General features: G+C 40.0%; 1 protein-coding gene and 1 long non-coding RNA gene across 4 annotated transcripts in view; one reads left to right on the top strand and one right to left on the bottom strand.

Annotated features, from left to right (window-relative positions):
• LOC127058820 (uncharacterized) overlaps nt 1-5,807 on the top strand; it is a 33,672-nt gene extending 27,865 nt beyond the window's left edge. The window contains exon 3 of the long non-coding RNA XR_007776466.1: nt 4,290-5,807. This is a non-coding gene — a long non-coding RNA (uncharacterized LOC127058820). The remainder of the gene's footprint in view (nt 1-4,289) is intronic.
• ITGA6 (integrin subunit alpha 6) overlaps nt 1-12,950 on the bottom strand; it is a 61,570-nt gene that overhangs the window by 10,927 nt on the left and 37,693 nt on the right. For all 3 annotated transcript variants that reach the window (XM_050968985.1, XM_050968983.1, XM_050968982.1), the window contains 11 exons: nt 12,300-12,427; nt 9,493-9,588; nt 7,830-7,891; nt 6,114-6,271; nt 3,885-4,043; nt 2,843-2,958; nt 2,541-2,730; nt 2,370-2,453; nt 2,045-2,124; nt 1,812-1,889; nt 1,610-1,712 (listed from right to left, as the gene is read on the bottom strand). In XM_050968985.1, the coding sequence (XP_050824942.1) occupies nt 1,610-1,712; nt 1,812-1,889; nt 2,045-2,124; nt 2,370-2,453; nt 2,541-2,730; nt 2,843-2,958; nt 3,885-4,043; nt 6,114-6,271; nt 7,830-7,891; nt 9,493-9,588; nt 12,300-12,427 (1,254 nt within the window). The remainder of the gene's footprint in view (nt 1-1,609; nt 1,713-1,811; nt 1,890-2,044; nt 2,125-2,369; nt 2,454-2,540; nt 2,731-2,842; nt 2,959-3,884; nt 4,044-6,113; nt 6,272-7,829; nt 7,892-9,492; nt 9,589-12,299; nt 12,428-12,950) is intronic.

The following is a 12,950-nucleotide window of genomic DNA, read 5'->3' on the forward strand; positions in this document are numbered from 1 at the left end:
TTGTTGAAGAAGGGTTTTTCTGGCATTAAGAAAAATCACAGGAAAAACACAAATTCCGAAGATACTATACATTTGGGATTTGCCAAACAACTTTTGACTAGAAATAAAAGGCAGCTAACCTTCCTAATTATAGAAATCATCACAGCATGACGTTCTGGATGATCTAGCATACAATTCTGTATAACAAAATCAGGAGAAACTAGATTTGCTAAAGTTTTATTTAAAAGTTCTGTTGATAAAAATAAAACTAGAGTAGTTGCAAGACTTGGTCTATGAGATCTAACAGAATACAAAAGGTGATAAAGTAAACAAAAGCATATATACAAAGACTGTGTGGCTGGCCTGGCTGATAGCAGCCATATTTAGTGTTAAAATGTTTTCCAGTGCAGGAACAATTGGAATGTCTGCTCCCTGGGTCAGTAATGTCTGAAAACATAAGTGGGATCTAGTCTCCTGTAAGACAGCAATAGGAGCCAGAACATTCTCGCAGTAGCAAAAATGTGTTCAGTTATAGACAAGCAGGAGGATTACAACTATAAGGGAACATCTGATGCCACAGAATTGCACTTCTGTCCGTCTTACTCCAGGAGTAGGGTAGTTGTTTTTTGTTGTTTTTTTTTAGTCAGAGAGCAATGCTGCAATATCTAGAGCTTTGTCATCTCTGAGCCACAGAAACTACAAACTACTCCAAGTATTCTAATTACTGCATCAGCTGTATTTAAAGAGAACAGCAGAAGGAAGTCTTCAGGAGCCCAAGGCAGGGAGACAAATGATAAAACAGATCTAGGTGCTTCTGAACTTGAGACATGCTCCTTTCCCTTCCCCTGAAATCTCTCTCTCCAACCCTCTAACAGAGACCGTGAATGCACACATTAACAACCTCGTCATGTGTCCACTGGGGGTATGAGGAGAGGAGGCCAGGATTCCAGCTTCAAAACACACCACAGCCAGTCAGGATGTGTTTTGGAAGGTGGGGAACAAGGGAGTTGTTCTGGTGCAAGAGCAGCCAGTCTTGAAAAAAAGGAATGGGCTACACTGAGCAAGTGTGGAGCACAGATGTGTGGATGGAGGGAAATACAGGGAGCAAAAATTTACATTGCCAACACTGCAGACCATGCAGAGATATGTGGATATGAGATCCTTGTCTTAGTAATTAAAAGGCAGAAGGCCAAGAGAGTGAGCTCACGGCCATATTTTCAAAAAGGGCTGCAGCACCGCTTGTTTGTGAATGCTCGGCTTTATGTGCACTAATATCTGCACATACTTTCTAAGCACTAACACTGGGCATACCGTGGATGGGTTTTGTACATGCAAGTTTTGTTACCTGTAGGCATGGATTTTTATGCTGGAAAATTGTAGGTGCAGGGGACTGCACACAAACAAATGGAAAATGTTTTTTGGAAGTGTGAACCTGAACTTTCAAGGCTGGAGGAAGCCCCAGTCTTGATGGATCAGTCAGGTTGCGTGTTGCAGAAGTGAGGAGGGAGGTAGTTAATGGTGGTGATTCAGGTGCTAGGGCAGCCATCTTCAAATCAGCCAGATTTTATTAAACACAAGTGTCAGAAAAAAAAATCAAATCATGATTTCTTAATAATCTAGATCAACTCACTCTGAATTCATATTCTATTATGTTTCCAACATCATCTTCAGATTCCATAGCACTCTCACCAATTACGTTACCTCCAAAGTACACCTGGGAAGGCTTAGCAACTCTGTTCAATTTAAAAAAAAAAACAGATCATATTTTAGTATGGGTTGCAGCAAAGGGTTTGTTCTCACACTGATTTGTTATGCTAACTATAAACACTTACCCAGTGAGTGACAAAAGCAATTCAATAACCACTTTAGCAGTAGCAGTAATTGGAGCCAAATTAACTTGATTGCTTGTTCTATAATGAAAAGGAAATGGCAGTGTTTATTTTAAATTTTAACAGTTTTCACATTACAGTAAAATTGCCTTTACAAAACAAATTGAAGCCATTCCTTAATGTTTACAAGTATATGGGAAAACACCAAAAGAAAAGGTAAAAACAAAAAACCTTACGTTTCCAATTTCAGATGAACATCCAAATCAGTTGTGTCAACGTTAACTTTAGTTGTACTTAAAATCAGATAAAAGGTTACCTAAACAAGAAAAAAATCCACACAGTATGATGTTAGGCGAATACATTTTTGTAAGCACAAACTTTGTTTTATGAAAAAAAATATATCATAGAATTCTGACATGTTGAAAACTGAGATAGGCCCCAAATCAAACCCCAGGACATAAACACTCCTGAACTTAGGGGAAACTTCAGGACTAAGTCCAGAATCTAACTTTATATATTAGGCCCATCTTTAATTAAAAAAAGAAAAAACAAGCCACTCACATTGGAATTTCTCTTGAAGGGATTTCCAAGTTCACACTCTGCTTGAGAACCGTTTTGATTGGCACCACAAGTTAATTGTTTTTCCTGAATTAAAGATGTGCAGAAGTCAAAACACAGTAAGTATTTAAATAGATGTAATATACCTTTGTCCTGGTTTTCTGGAATACTTACGGGATTAGCCCTCAGCTCTCTGAAAGAAGAGTAGGTCAAGCTATCTGGAAAAGTTGCAACTAGTTTAGCTTCATGGGCATCTTCACCATCTTTTTGGAGATTTTTTGCATCTGATGGATTATTTGTCACAGTTATTTCTAGCGCAATGTCCTTCTGATCTTTGAGGACAAGCACCGGAACATTGTTCTCACTATGGAAAAAAAAAATAACAAGTCTCACACATTAGGGGAAAAAAACACATGTCCCTTCCAAACATCCACCCAAGTGCATTAATTTTTGCTAATGTATAAATTAAGTCTTACATTGGTAAATAAGCAAATCTGCCATCATTTCCTTCTCTGGTACAGAATCTGTATTGAAGTTTTAGGTTGCTATTACATATGTTGTCCTCTCCACATCCTTCTTTTAAGAACTGCACCTATATAAAAGCCAAAAAATCAGTTTATTTTAGGACATACGACAATACTAAAATCTATGTTCAAAAAACAAAACACAGTTGCTGACATATGCTACAGTTAGTTCAGAGCCACAGACGCTTCATACACCCTTCTTTGTGCAGACACGGTCTTAGTCTGACTTCACCTTTTCAGCTGTAAGGAGATGGGGACACTATTGCTTTGCTGGAAATCTCTCTTGTTACTGCTAAGTGAAAGCATCATGTCATGTGGAAATACAAAATCTGGGTCAATTTGGGGCCCACTGTTTCAAAGTGATATGTGCCTCTCCTGCTCATTAGTTTAATGGGAGTTGAGCAAACACAGGTATGTCTCCTCAAGCTGGGGTCTACATCCCTGGCTTGAACTGTATACAAACCCCAAGTTCCAGGGACAATCGTTCCAGGGCACCCTGACCCTGCAAACGTTAATTGCATAGTGTTCATGTGATGTAGGACATGCATTCACAAGGATGAGACAACTCAATTAATTTTCACACGTAACTAAGGCTAAATTTCAACCTGAGTCTTCTGGGGTGCAAAGTTAGTATATTAACCAGCTGTGCCATCTTCACTTCTATTTTAGGATGACTCAGGAGCATGTTTTAAATTTCTGCTACCACAAGTGATGAGAGCCCATATAATCACACAGCTGAGGTTATAAATTAACTGTATCTCATGTGCCTACTCACTCACTTCTCTTTGGTCATAGCTTAGTTCTTTACAGCCTTTAATTCAGTGACTTCTGATACAAGTGCATGTGCCCCTCTGAATTGGAGACTATACTGGAACTAATTACCTATGCAAATAACCCAACCTCTCCACTCTTCTGTCATAAAAACATTGTGTTTTGTTGGCCTAACAATCCACTTTGCATTATCTTCCAAAGATCTGTTCAAGAAGAGACTTACTTCTGAGTTCACTGTTTCTGGTTCGTTTGAATTTAGAATTGGAACAAGATCTGGAAGTGATCTTCCTTGTCTTCTCTTTGATGGTAAACTGGATTCTGAGCCGCTGATTTTAACGCCAACCGATACAGGAATTGGACGTAGTTTATCTTTGATATTTTCCTGTTAAACATTTGAAATAGCTTATTTAATATACAATGTAAAAAATCCTACTAGATTTGGTAACTGAGCAATATATATTCTCTTTTGTTTAGAGTGCAATCAAGATTCTTTCGCTATGTTTCTCAAGGGAAAAAAATTGAATGTATTCATTATATGCATTGACTTAAAGAACATTAACGCCAGACATGCTAGTAAGGGCCATCTGAACCCCAGGGCTCATTGGTTTACTAATGATGACTCTCACAGGTAATGATCACTAGGAATAACATCTGGGAACACAAAGGTAAGCATCGTATCTTTAATAACCATCCACTAGAGGAGGAAACAGTGGACATACATCCCCCCTTCCTATAGAGCAGTGGTTTTTAACCCTTTTTCATTTGCAGACCCCTACAATATTTCAAATGGAAGTGCAGACCCCTTTGGAAATCTTAGGCGTAGTATGCAGACTCCCAGGAATCCATGGACCACAGGTTGAAAACCGCTGCTCTATTGTAATGGCAACCTTTCACGGATCCCTTACACAGTCTGCGGTTCACCAAGAGTCCACAGGTTGAAAACCATGGCTGTAAAGGATTCATTCAATTGTGGAAGGAAAAAGGAAGCAGAAATTGGCTTGCAACAGTGACACTTCCAAGGCTTTTGCTTGGTCACAGACTAGGCATTGAGTGCAAAGATCATTTTCCTGCCCCTCACACTCGGCTCCAGGGTAGAGTCCTCCAGGAAAATAAATTTATAACAAAGTCCTCCATAACAATCCTTTTTCTGTCGACTAAGAACCACATTAAATGCCCAAGGCTATTTAGTTTTGTGGAATTCTGTGCCACTGCATATGTAAAGAATTCATGGTCCCCATAGATTTTTTTTTTCCTTTGCAAAATATAGATTCTGCTGGAGAGGCAATGCAGTTATGCCTTTCACTCACCAGGGGTGGCTGTGGCACCAGAAAAGACAGCAGCCAGCTGTTGGCTGAAAGGTTGATTCTTCACAGGAGGGCCAGGTGAGGAGACACAGGAGGGACAGAGGGGGGCACATGGGGCTGCTGGGGGATCACAGACTGGGGTTCAGAAGGGCTAGTGGGAGAAACAGACTGGGGAGCTGGCTCAGGAGCCAGTGGAGTAACAGCATTGAGCCAGGGGCTGAATGTGAAGGGAGCTGCAGGGCCACATGGAGACAGGGAGAGGAGGAGCAGCAGGGGATGGGGGCAGATGTGCTTGACTGAATGGGAGAGGCTAGAGGTCAGCCAGGGTCTGCATGAGGGAGGCTCCCTAACTCTGTAACAAATCACTTCTCCCCAAATAAAACTTGTTCCATACTTCTCCCACCCACATACAACAACCCTCCAGGTTCACTCCCAGGTTCCTTCTCTCTTCTGTTACCCCTGACTCCCCTAAGTCTTTGCACTGCTTCTGAGGGGTGCAGGAAATATGTTACTGTATTGTACTTTAAATGAATTATTACTCAAAGTTATGTATGATGTACTTAATAAGGAGTCTATTTGTCAAAAAGAGTTTCCTGAATTGTTTTGTTTTGTTTATAGTTACAGACATACTTGCTGACAGGTATTTTGAAATAAATTACCAAAATAATTGAAACTGGTGCGATTATATTGTGTTATTTTGACAAATATGCAGAATTTTAAAATATTGTGCACAAAATTTTTATTTTTTTGGTGCAGAATTCCCCTAGGAGTAGCCATTGTTCTTGTGTACAGGTCTTCCATGAGGGTCCTCAGTTTTTACTCTTTCTCCTTTGTTCTGAAAGCCTCAGACTGTTGCTCTTCAGGGAACACTACAAGGCTCATATGTTCTAATTCAGGCTTTTGGGGAGGTAGGAGATGGCATTTGTGAGAGAGTCAGGGTCAGTTTGAGCTTGATTTTGTTTCTTCTGTTTTTTTTGTTTGTTTGTTTTTTGTTTTTTCTCCCCCCTCGCATTTTGAAGAAAGAAGGTGGTGCTGGCTTTATTTTGTATGTCATACTCTAAGTTATGTCAAAAAGGTACTTGGTGCCCAGGATAGAAGTTTTTCTATTGGGTATAAATCAAAAATAAAATACTCTCCCATCACTTTACCTGCATCACAAGAGAAGTTTTCACACATCCTTTTCTGTTCTGTCCTCCTAGAGTTATACTTCCAATCAACTGATCAGACAGATGCTTAAAAAACTGAACTCGAGATGGCAGGCCTAACCGCCTCCTGTCATTTTCTGCTTCAAAAGTATAGTTAAGTTCTAGATCAAAAATAGAAGGAAAATACAGAACTACATTAGGAAATATTATAGCACTAAGAATGCTAATTTATGAGTTGTAGGCTTGTCATATTAGCCAGGGGAACTACACACTGTCTAGTACTGGACTTATTAACTACTCTCCTTTGTTTGCAAAGCCATCTTTGGAGCATAACCTTAATCATCTGCCTGTTTTGGCCATTTCCCATTTGACAGCCAGCTTCCCTTTCCCTGTGCATGTCCAAAAGGAACTTTCACAATTAATAGGCTTTTTTGTTGTTGTTAAAGAAAAGTTTCCTGTTCAGTGTACCCACGTCCCCTATGTGCACACTGTTGTGACAATACAAATGGTAATTACGCTCCACAGCCAGCAGAGGCAAGGCTGGAACACAAAACATTGTGAAGGCCCCACATAAACTCTCTCTTTTTCCCTGATGTGCCCCACAAGCACCTGACTGGATGAGACAACAGCATCCACTGTTAGGTATTTATATAGAGACTGTGGTATAAGCCAACCATGCAGGTCAGTGCCCTTCTAGCCACGTTTGGGTTTGGTAGATACAGACCCTGCTCAGTTTTAACCTGTACCCACGGACCTGAATTAATATTACAGGGCCTGGCCAAGCAGCAGATATGATAGACTAATTGTAAACATTTATGCTTAGGTATGTATAGTCACTGAAGTCAACATGGCTTCTAATGAGCATAAAGTTACTCATGTGTTTGCAGGATCTGTGCCGTAGTCAGCATTAGAGTGCTGTACTCAAGCAGTTCCTTGGGAATTTGGCTGCTCGTCCCCAATAAACACACACTGGAGATGAGGAGTCAGGAGAAAAAATAATTTTTAAAGCCCTCTTGTGTAAGATTCCCCCCCCCTCAAAAAACAAACAACCCCCACACCTTCCCATGGTACAACAAAAGCAGTATCTTGGTCACTTAAGAAAAAATAGAAAACATCTGAAATTGGTCTTAAACTTTTATAAGTTTATTGCACAGGCCTCCAAACCCTTACACACACTATCTCTCTCTCTCTCTCTCTCTCTTTTCTCCTTACTCCAGTTGCTGCTTCCAAGGAACCAATCATGTGAGGAACACCCTTAGTAGTAAGTTTGTAGGAAAAGTCCCTCGACAAACAGCAAATACTACTTATCAAACAGGATTTTAAAATTTTATATTTTATAGAGTGACACTGGTGTGTGAATAGGCTTTACTGTTCCTCTCGGAGTGTTTGTTGGCATACACTACATGGCTTTGAACCAGCCAAAAATCTAGCTTTCACACAAGCAATTTAGTAATACAACTTAATTACATTTCTACAGAATGCTACACTTCTGTTAGCTCAGGCCACAGCTCTAAAGTGACAGCCAGTACTGGCAGCATGTACTGAATTACATTTTAGATCTGGCAGACACAGCATGAGTGTGTTACATCATTTACACACCTGCCTCTGCAGATAACTTTTATTGACCACATCTTTGTTCTTCCAGAACATTAAACAGCCTTAAAAAACAAGCAAATAAAAAACCTTATGACAAGCAGATAAACATTCATAACTACTTACTTATTTTTGGATTGAAGTCCTTGGGGTTAGCAATATATTCAAAACATGCTTCAACATCCATGCTGTAAAGAGTCAAGAATTTAAAATTAATGTTAAAAGCCATGATCCAACAGATTGAAAGTTTGAATATTTCATTAAACAATACAGTCACCTCTCCGTTATCTTGGCTTTTATAATATGATTCATATTATATGAATTAACAGAACTGGCATTTTGCTTCTCAGTGAATGGTAAATTACAGAGCCAGAAGAAAAAAAGTGCTTTTCTCTTTTACTCTTTCAGATACTTAAAAAAAAAAAAAAAAAGTTCAAGAAGTTTTTACAAAAGCAAATTGTTTTTCACATTTAAATAAATAAGAATCTTGTCTTTCCTGCATTTGCTGGAGAATCTCTTGGAGAACTAATTGGATTATGACACTACAGGAGACTGAAACCTGAGCCAGTGAGTGGACAGGAAATATTTAGTCTGACTGTTTAACATGAATGGGCTTGATTCTTTATTGGCTGCATCCAGTGTAGTCATTTACACTGGTGCCACAGCAGGATGTAAAACATATTTTATTTTTTATGTATTTAATGTCTGCTAATGGGTCGTTACTTCGGAAGTCTTCTTCCACTTGGCAAATTCTAGCTATTAAAATATCTAAAGTAGATAATTGCTTCTTGTGATTGTCACTATTTGTAGAGCACCTTATAAAAAGCCAGTGCATGAGGAGAGAATAGCACCAAATTATGTTTATCAAGATCTGTTTTTCTATAAAACTAGACTGGTTTCTAATTTACTTTCTAATACATGGGAAGGTATTTCCAGTTTCAGCTTTTCTAATATAAAACACCCATGTGATACTTCCCTGTGGATGTAACTCACAAGTTACCACCAGTACACCCCAAGCCTTCTACCCTCTTACATTGGTCCTGCACCCTCAATATTTCATTAAGAGTAAGTATAGAAGAATCAAGCCTTTCTTTGTATTACTCAGATTGAAAGGATCTGTTCTTTTTATTCTGGTACTTTGCATTTTTAGTTTGTTACAAAGAGTCAATGTTCATTGAAAAGTTATTTATTTTTGGTCTTTACACTTCCATTTAGTGCCAATGATTAAAAGCCATCTCAGGCGCTCTAAAATATGCATGTATGTTGAATTAAACAGATAGTGATAGATCACATGGGACCAATACACCTATACATGACCCACCAACCACTTCATTCTTGCACTGAAGTTATATTAAAAACTTTTTAAAATGTAAGTTTCTAAGGAAGAGTATCATCAAATTTAATTATTGCCCAACATGTCATCTTGAAGAAGTCTACTATTCCTATTTACCTAACCTTTGCCTTTTGGGATCTTGATTAAGATATCTGCCATACAACTAATAGGTTTTCCAGTCTGGATAAAGCTTTAAGAGTAACCAGCTCTAAATTATAAAAGTTACAGGACAGGGAATAAATGCACATAGATGGCAACCAATGGAAACCCATTCTCCTGTTCTTATTTTTCAGAAGCAAAGCTAGTTATTGGACACGAAGATCTGAATAGGTTTCACATATATCAATCATACTGCATATGCCTCCCCAACTCAGTGGGTCCGCATGCCCATCCCCATTACACTGAAAACATGGAGCACTCAATATGCCAAAGCTTACAACAAAATAAATATCCTACCAGATTCCACTAGGTTCCAAACAGGTCTGTCTGTTCAGGTCAATTTTGTCAGGAGAGATCCTGATGGTTTTCTTAATGCTTATAACAGGCCGGGATCTTTTATTTTTTGGGGGGGTGGGGGGGGGTGAGGGGGGAACAGGTGTGAGGAGAGGAGGGGAAAAAGAGGGGAAAAAAGTTACAATTAGAAAAATAAATGATGTGTTACTCTGAGTTTAACAGAAGCAGCAGACTCTTATACTTGCATTGATTTGCTGTGAAGATTCCCTACACCCCAGTACTATTCAAAGAAATGTTTTGAGTTTCAGAAAGGTTAGAAATAAAACTTACAGCATTTTGAAGAGACAAGGTGGGTGAGATAGTATCATTTATTGGACCAACTTCTGTTGGTGAGAGAGAGAGAGAGGAAGGCTTTGGAGCTTAAAATAGAGCTCTTCTTCAGCATTTTGTAGAGAAGCTGAACAACCCTGAAAACCCACGAAGGTCAAGTGATTTGTATTAATGTTTTTTAAATCACTATGTTAATGCAACGTTACGGTTGTCATTCTACATGCACAAGAAGTCAGGAAATCCAATATGATGGTTCCCACAGCAATTGTAATTCAGACTCTGTGTGTATACAGTGGGTAGCAGAAGTCATTTAGATTAACATATATGTCAACTTTAACGTGCAGTGTGGATGGCTGAATTATGGCTGCTGAGACAAACAATGTTTCACTTCCTGACTTTCATGCATGTAGGACTGCTGGCATAATACTGCATTACAGCTTTATTTTATTTTATGTTTTAAACATGAGAGGAGTGCATTTCTTTTCTTTTTAAAAATAGGCTTGTTTACACAGATGAAGAGAATGGCTAACCCTGCTCCCACTCAAGTTACTGAGTTTTGCCATTAATTGTAGCAGAACAGGGGCAGTAGGTACATTTTTTTAATATTTAGAAGCTGAATGCGGCTATGCTTATTTCAGTGGAATTCTTTCACTGACTCACCCCTTTTACACCACACTAGATTTGTGTCCTCACCTCCTGTTTATATAAGGACTTAGATTGCCCTCAGCAGCACAGTACTGAGAGACACCAGGTCTTGTATGACATGACTATGTCCATCACACATGGGTTTTGCTCTCATCCTCTGCCAAGGGGGAGAATTGTGGATGCAGTCGAGTGTCTTGTTTTTGTACTTTTCTTGGTATTTTAGGGATTTTAATTATGTGCACGCTGCAATGCTTATATTAGAGAAGGCACAGTCAATGATGGGATGGTCCTTAGGTCCCGTGGGAGTCTGTTCCAGTCTCAGACCGACCCCAAGAAAGCTCTGTCCCCTGAACAGACAAGCTTTAGCCTTGTTGCAGAAAGCTCCACTGTGCCCAAGGAGCAGAGTTGTCAAACACAATCTTCATCCCGGGGCGATCTTTTAGATATCCTGAGCCTTGGCCATGAGTGCCTTGAAGATATGGACTGAGACCTCAAACTTGACTCAGACCTCAAAGTCCTGCCCATGTTTCCCCTTCCTACTTAATGTTAGTGGTTCCATATGATGACAGGAATTACACTAAGTGGCAAAATTAAATCTTTCTGCAGCCAAATCCTATCCCCAGTGCAAAGCCTGAGTAACCAGGCTATAGGCTTAGGAGGTCAGCAAGGGATCAGATTCCTCATCCCCAAACTGTTCTGTGGCCACGAATGTAACTTGAGAGCTTCAGTACATCCTACGTCTACTGCACCCGCATCTGCAAGAGAGACTGGGGGGGAAGATTATAATTATTTGTATTATGATAGCACCTAGAGGCAGCATGGGGGTCCCACATTATGCTCAACATGGTACAGAGTAAAAGGTGGTCCCTGCCCCAATCAAGGGATGACAGGTAGGTCTGCAATAGCAGATTCACTGACCCTGTCGCTCACACAATATCTCCTTGCAGACTGGTGTTAAGGGAGCCCCATGGAGCAGAGCTCCACATGTCACAGGTTTAAGAGCTACCTACATGGGCTTTCTGAATTCAGCCCTTCACCCCGCAAACAGCAGAAATGCATAGATTCCTCAGTGTTAAGGCCTTACTTGGTCATGGTGGGCATGCATGCATGATTTTCCCAAAAGCCACTATAATTATGCCACCTTACATGCATCATTCCAAGGGCTCATAATCTACAGTTTTCTTAAACACTGCTATGTTTTCTTGAGAAACGCATAACAAAAGCTAAACATAAGGGATGTTAGGCTATCTTTCAGCCAGTTTTGTAGAAGAGTATGTCTACACTGTAGACTAAGCCCAGGTGTGCAAGACTCAGGCCTGTGGACTCAGTGTTTCCAAGTCCATGCTTGAGCATTCACACAACATTGTAAACCTGTGTTTAGTTGCTGGATCTGGCTCTCACAGCCATGTTAATAAGCAATAATATGCTAATATGTCTATACTGCTCCTCACCAACCTCTCACCCAGGTCTGTGGCTTGAGCAGCATCCACACTGTAAAATGACAGAGCTTAGGCCTTAGTCCCAGCGGGACTTGGGCTCTGACCCAGCCCCCCCCCCCCCCTCCACCAGGATCCTAGGAGTGCTTGCTAATCCAAGTCAAACTGATGTGTGTGTGGATGGAAGGGTGGTTTGGACACAAATCTTAGTCAGTGCCTGGACTGAGTGTACAGTGTAGACATACCCAAAAGAGACCAGACTGAAAAATACACACATATCGTCAGCACAATTTTCAACCTCTGGAGGAAAAAAAATGCATTACAAACCATTCATCTCTTCAAAGCAATTCATTAGAAAACCAATCTAGATTTAGTTAAAATACTATATACAGTACACACCTGTAAACAGAGACAGAATCTGAAAGTGACCCAACAGCAATATCAGGGTACGAGTTTCTATCAAGATCCATATTTCCAGTAATAGAATAACCAAAATACTGAACACTGGATTTTTTGCCATCAAGAATCTAAAAACAAACAGATTGTTGGGAATAAGACATTTAAGTAATTATCATTGCTTTATACTCCAAACATCTAAGAAAACTGGAGGAGAAGTGGGGCATACAAATTCACATGTTCCTTTGCTCTGTTCTGTTTGTGCATAAGGTTTCCACCATTTGGGGAATCCAGCATGAGAAAAATATAACTGGCTGGTGAATAGAACATGCTCACTTGCACTCTTCCTTTTTGAACCTGTGTTCTCAGTTATGGAAAAGCAACAGATAACTTGCACTTTTCCAAAATGCCATGCCTCTGAAGAAGTGCTCCCTTCAGGTGGCACTTGCTCCCGTTCCAGACCTTAGGTCTGGCAGATGCAAGGAAAGTCTGAATTTGGCCCTTAAATATTATAGGCCAGATTGGCACAAAGCGTGCACTGCAATATGGCCACTGTGTGGAGTGCAAATTAACCCTAAAGTCACGGTAGCCAGCCAGGAAGATCGTACCAGTGTAGTAGGATCATTGGGTAGCTTAGATGTCCGTCTCAGGGTT

The sequence above is a fragment of the Gopherus flavomarginatus genome, chromosome 10 (assembly GCF_025201925.1).
Source record: "Gopherus flavomarginatus isolate rGopFla2 chromosome 10, rGopFla2.mat.asm, whole genome shotgun sequence".
Lineage (NCBI taxonomy): Eukaryota > Metazoa > Chordata > Testudines > Testudinidae > Gopherus > Gopherus flavomarginatus.